This window comes from Arachis ipaensis, chromosome B6 (assembly GCF_059453495.1).
Source record: "Arachis ipaensis isolate K30076 ecotype BB chromosome B6, ASM5945349v1, whole genome shotgun sequence".
NCBI lineage: Eukaryota > Viridiplantae > Streptophyta > Magnoliopsida > Fabales > Fabaceae > Arachis > Arachis ipaensis.
The window spans coordinates 149947176-149953528 of record NC_142441.1 but is presented as its reverse complement, the minus strand read 5'-3'; the positions used below and the strand labels follow the sequence as shown (position 1 = coordinate 149953528).

Here is a 6353-nt window from a genome sequence, read left to right as displayed (position 1 = left end):
AGGATGGAACCCCATTTTTTTTTTTTTTGTGACACAATTTTATTCAAAATTAAAACCACAAAATAGCTACACCCGCCACCACATTCAAGTGTAGCCATATGGAGAGACCAAAAGATATATCCATGTGCTATAAAAGCTATGAAAGCAACCCTAGAATGAAATAAAATTTGATCAAATCAACTTTTAATTGGGGTTCAATTAATTTTTTTTTAATGTAAGTGTTGATTTCATTTGGCTATATCATTGTTAGGAACATATCAATTCGTAGTAAGATTATAAAATCAATTTTTAAATTGATCAATATCATCCAATTTTTTTTCTTTAATTGTAAGATTATATTTTAACCTTCACCCTTTGAAGGGTTTAGGGTTTAAAATTTTGGATAACTATTAGTGGTAGTCAACCCAATAGTTTAAGAACTAATCTCCGTCGCGGATCTAAGCTCCATTTAAGGGTCTGTCGCTGACCAATGAGTTGCTGCATGCACAAGGCGGGATTCGAACTCCCGACACTTGCTTAAGCGGACGAGTGAGCTGACCACTCGACCAACCCAAGTTGGTTAGTTATGACATTGTTAAGAGTGTTGTTAGGAGAAAGAAAAAAAAATTGTAAATATAATGAAGAAAGATAAAAAAAAATGGATGAAATTAATTATCAAAAATTAATACTCTAGTTTTTTTTTCACCATTATTAGTAATTTTACACTACCAAAAAATTTGTCTTATGTTAATTACATGTTATCATTTTAGATAGAGCACAAAAAATAGTCTGAATTTTTCCAAGTTACTATGACTTTAGTATCAAAAGGCATTTAAAAAAAAAAAAAGCAAAGCAAAATTTTCCATCAGTGACTTTATTTTATGTTAGCATCAAGCCATGAATGAAAAATTTAAAAACCAAGTGTACAGGACCACACCAACTTCTTTACAACCATCACTACATATTCGTGATACTTTTGGTCATCATTATGTTAAAAATAAATCAATTAAAAAGAAAAAAAAATAAGAAAAGACAATCAATTATTCAGATCCCACTTTCCTATGATGAATGTAGACAAAAATGAATTCAAGTAATGACTTTGCACTATTCTCTTCATGCCACAAAGATAAGGAGGATAATCTTGACTTTTTCAGTGCCAACTCAATTGAGATTCTAATCTTAAACCACAAATTTTTCTTACAAAAGAATTGATCCAACAAGAAAAGAATAAACACCATAAAATTACAAAGTGGTAAAGGTAAAAATAAAAAAAAAGGGTAAAAAGTAAAAACTTGCACATTGAAGGAGGCATTAACTAATTACTAGGCTTCCATTCTACTTACCCTTTATTCCAAATCAAACCCTTCTTTTTATGTGTTCTTAATAACACACTTTGAAGCTTCCCATGGGGCTTAATTTGGAATCTTGGAACCTTGCAAGTGTGTGACCAATAATTTGTCTTCAAGTGATTCTTAAGGGCATGCCTTTTGTCCACACTTTTTTTTTTTCAAGTGTATATAGTTTTCTCCATGCATGTATCTTTTTACATATTAAAAAAATTAAAAATTTCCTATGCTGTTTTATTATAAGATTCAATCTCAATCAACTTGTTCACCAATCAAGTCTAGACCAACCAAAAGGAATGAAATCCCTTGGAAAAGCAAGAAGTAGAAATGGATTCCTTGTGCTGAAAGAAGAGACCTTGCTGAAGCTGTTAGAAGCAAAAAGGCCAAAGCAAGTTCCTTCATATATATTCTATTATGCTTCTTATTCTTCTTTGGTGATGATGATGATGATGCAATTTTCTTCTTCTCTTGCCTTTGGATCTCTTCGTTATTTTCGGCGAGAACAGGTGCCGAGGCCACTCTTTGATGATGCTTTGGTGGTTTCTCGACCATGGAAACTAGGTCGCCTTCAGAGGATCGGCCGGATTTCTTGGTTACAACCCACTCGTACGCACTACCGAGCTGGAATAGGCCGGAGATCATGGCGTTGAATTTGGTGACTGACATTGTGTTCTCAAAGAGAAGGTAAGGGACTATAAAAGGGAAAGATTTCGGGGCAGGGAGGATGTTAAGGAATGACATTGTGGCCGGAATGTAGCAAACAACCCAAGCAGGGAGCTCGGCTTCCGGGACAAACATTGTCATTGGCAGAATTATGCAGAATAGTGTGAATGAATAGAAGGGTAGTATCAATTTTCTAAGAAGAAAGAACAGAAATATGATGTTGAATTTCTTTGATAAGCTTATCTGCAAGAACATAATTGGTAATGACATTGTATAAGCACTAGCAATAGATGTTAAGGTCTTGATTATTGCCATATAAACAAGGTACTGAATTGAGAGATGCATAGTTCGAAGCTTACCTTGGAGCGTATGATGGCGGGCAAACAAAGGCGAAACAATTGCATTGGTCCGGAATGCCATCTATGTTGCTGTTTCCTATAAGCTTCATAAGATTCTGGTAGCTCACATTGACACTGGAAATAGTAACAAGTTACAATTAGTATGATAGAAGATGACTTTGAATAACAAAATTTAGGCTAAGCTAGCCGTCGTCCCTCAACGATACATGCAAGATCAATTTGATCCCTGAAATATTCATGACATCGGTTTATTGATGTCACATGTAACTTTTAGAGACTAAAGCAATGTCGATGTATATATTTAACTATTTTAAGGAGGACTAAGCAAGTCTTAGAGGGATTAAATACCTAGTTTAATCTAATAATTTAATAGCTTGGTAGAAAATTAGAGTAGTGGGGCAAACCTCAACATCATTGAGGAAGATGAATTTCCAGCCATGAAGATGAGCTCGAACGGCAATGTCCATGTCCTCAACAGTGGTCCTCTCCAACCAACCACCGGCATCCTCCAAGGCCTTAATTCTCCAGACTCCGGCGGTGCCATTGAACCCAAAGAAATTAAGGAAGATCCCATTTACTTGCTGCTCAACCTCGAAATGGAAAGCCAAATTAATGTTCTGTAACCGTGTTAAAAGGTTCTCATCCTTGTTCACAAAAGACCATCTCGTTTGAACTAATCCCAATTCGTCGTTATCCTGCATAGTATCAAACCAAATAAATTCAGTTGACTATAGCAGAAACATCCATCCAACAATAGATGCTAAATTTCTAGTAAGGGCATTGAATTTAATGAATTAATGAATCACCTTAAAATGAGGAACTGTTCTTTTAAGGAAATCAGCAGTAGGCTGAAAATCAGCATCGAAAATTGCGACAAACTCGTAGTCTTTCACATAGCTACAACTCATGGCAGATTTCAAGTTACCAGCCTTGTAACCCTCTCTGATCACCCTATGCCGATACACAATGTTGGCACCCTCTTGTTGCCATTTCTTCACCTCATCACTGATCAAAGACTGTGTTATTGGATCATCTGAATCGTCTAGAACTTGAATTAGCAACTTGGACTTAGGCCAATCCAAATTGCAAACAGCGCCAATCGATTGCTGATAAACCTGAAGAACACAATCAACTTGATTGGATCAACAAACCACATTATTAGGTTTGGAGGTAGATTATGTTGGTTTCAAGTAGTTAGGTGGAGTCCAAATTGGAAGAAATCCAAATTAACAAGTTAAGCAATAAATGACAAAACAAGTCAAACATCACTTCTTGATCCAAAGCTTTAAGGCTTTACAAATATATACCATTCAATTAATCCAAACTTACAACTAAAACTTGAAATTCCATCCTAGGAACACAAATTGCCTAATTTTTCAAAGCAAGTTGAACCCACAAATAGACTAATCCAAACAGAGAAATCAATCAAATCATCATTGTATCTTTATCTTACCTCTCTCTCATTGCACATGGGGATCTGGACTAACACCATAGGAAAGAACCCTTTCTTCTCCCCAGATTCAAGATCCAAATCACCATAATCTTCAGCAGCAACATTCTTGATCTTCTTATACCGGATCCAAAAGCAACCCAAGCAAAGCACAAGCCTATCCAAGCTCTGAATAAGGAACAACACAATGCAGACATTGGCAAGGAACTGCAATGGTGGAGCAAGGTACTCCACACGGATCAAGACCCACCGAGAATAAACCCAACCAAACAAGCCCTTAACCCCAAAATGTGACCAAAACTGCTCCAAATGAAGATGGGGTGCACCAAAGTGAACAAAGTTCCAACCTTTGAAGTAGTGAGCAGCAACCTCAAAACAAAGTAAGATCACAGATAAATAAAGGAACAACTTGATACAAGAATAGAACCTTGCCTTAACCCTATGATTTTCCTTCTCCCTCCCAACACCGACACCAACACCATTAACATCACTGTCGTTTTCAGCATCAGTTCTTCCAGAAACGACACGTCGTTTAACAGCAGAAGCAAGGGACAACAATGCAGGAGGCAAAGAAGCCAAACAACCTGCGGCTCTGTGAGCTTTAAGGAGAAGAACCCAAGTTAGTTGCTTTGCATTTTTCCCTCTTGCTTTGTCTCTTGATGAAGTGTTGTGCGATGTTGTTGTTGCTGTTGTTGTAACAATGAAGTCTTCTTCAGAAGGAGCTTCAAGTTCAACCATGGACCAGTTTGGATTCTCCATCTTCACCACCACAGGGGTACCTCTATGGCTCTCTTTGTTCTTCCCAAACATGTTGAATAAAGGTGCCATTTTTCTTCAATGATCTCAAAAACCCACCTCAGAAAAACAACCAAACGAACCAAAAAATCCAAAACAAGTAAGAAAATAGTGAAAAAAATGTGTTTTTCTCTTTTGGGGTTCTACAGTTCTAGTAGTAGTAGTAGTTGCTGTTAGCGCCAGAAGAAGAATGAGGAAGAAGAAAGAAGAAGAAGAAGGAAAATGGAGGGTTTAGGAATTTAATGTGATAGTGTCAGAGAGAGAGAGACGCGTGGAGAGGAGGAAGGAGAGCAAGGCGTCTCGAAGACATGGTGACATTGGGAGCAAAGCTTATTTAAGAGAGAGTGAAAGTGAGAGAGAGAGAGGGTTTTTCTTTGAATGAAGAATGTGTTTGGATGAGAACAAAAGAGGTTGCATCCAAATTACAGCTTGCAACAACGGAAGAAAGGAAGAAGAAGAAGAAGCAAAATTAGCAAGTGACGTAAGAAAAGACAGTAACAATTTCATTACCTCACTCTTCTAAATTTTGCTGCAACCCTGCAACCATTATTAACACATTTCTTTTCTTAATTTTTATTTTTTCTATTCAAAGTTTATGGGGTTTGGATGAGTTTTTATTTTTTTAAAGATTTTAAAAAAAAAAATAAAAATAATTTTATATTTAGTATGTTATGTAAAAATATTTTTTATTTAATAATTATATTTAAATATAATAATATAAAAATATTTTTTTAAATAAAAAATCTTTTAAAAATGTATAAATTGTAACTTTTAAACAAATATATTTTTTTGAATTTTTCTAATATTTTTATTTTTACCATTAAAATTTTGTCAAATACACTAAAAAATAAAAAATTATTAAAAATATCTTTTTCTAACTACTTAATAGCATCCAAATAAATTCTATATAAAATATGGTGTATGTAGTGTAAAGAATTTTTCTTTTAGAGACAACTCTTCTTTTAATCCTTATAGTTTGAGATTGAAAGTAAAATTATCTCTAACATTTTTTAATATTATGATCATCCTTAAAGTTTAATTTACATTTAAAATTATTATTCTTCTAATTTTTTAACAAAGTATCCTTAATCCAAATCTATCTTCATCCCTTCTTTTACTCTCAAACACACAAATAGAGAGAGAAAGCAAAAAAAATAAAAAAAGAACAGAGGGAGAGGTGGAGAACAAAGAGAAAAAATAAGACAAAAAGAAGAAGAAGAAGAAGAAGGCATCAACAATGAAAAAGGCCGCTGCCGCTCGTCATTACTGAAGGAATAGTGAAGAGAGAAAGAGTGCAAACTGGAGAAAACTGAGACATAATGCAAAGAGAAGATGAGTTGTTCATCGGAAAGAGAAAAAAGAAAAAAATAAGAAGGTGACGACAGAAGAATATCGCTGAACCAGAAAAGAAAAGAGAAAGACGTAGTGAGGGAGAGAGAGAGGGGGGATGATGCGAGACTGAGAGAGAAAAAGCTCGAGGGAAGGAGAAGAGGAGGTGTCCCACCTTTATCTTGCCACGGTTGTCGTTGGAACTTGCCAGAGCTCATCGGAGGAGGTCTACCAGAACTGCAGCATTGTTGCTTGTACTCTACTCCACTACTTATGTGCTCTACGTCTCCCTTGTTCATCGGAACTGGACCTCAGCTCGATAGAAAACTCTACTCCGCCACTTATGTGCTCTGTGTCTCCCTTGTTCATCGGAATTGGACCTCAACTCGATAGAAAATTGTTGTTATCTTCTTCTTTTTTTTTTCCTTCTTT

General features: G+C 35.5%; 1 protein-coding gene across 1 annotated transcript; it reads right to left on the bottom strand.

Annotated features, from left to right (window-relative positions):
• Nucleotides 1–1125: 1125 nt before the first annotated feature.
• Nucleotides 1126–5113, bottom strand: LOC107605574 (putative xyloglucan glycosyltransferase 12). Its single transcript, XM_016307485.3, has 5 exons — nt 3801–5113; nt 3154–3462; nt 2752–3042; nt 2348–2461; nt 1126–2231 (listed from the first exon to the last, which is right to left on the bottom strand). Exons 1-5 carry the CDS (start codon nt 4623–4625, stop codon nt 1578–1580), a joined length of 2193 nt encoding a protein of 730 aa, XP_016162971.1. The 5' UTR covers nt 4626–5113; the 3' UTR covers nt 1126–1577.
• Between the last annotated feature and the right edge of the window lie 1240 nt (nt 5114–6353).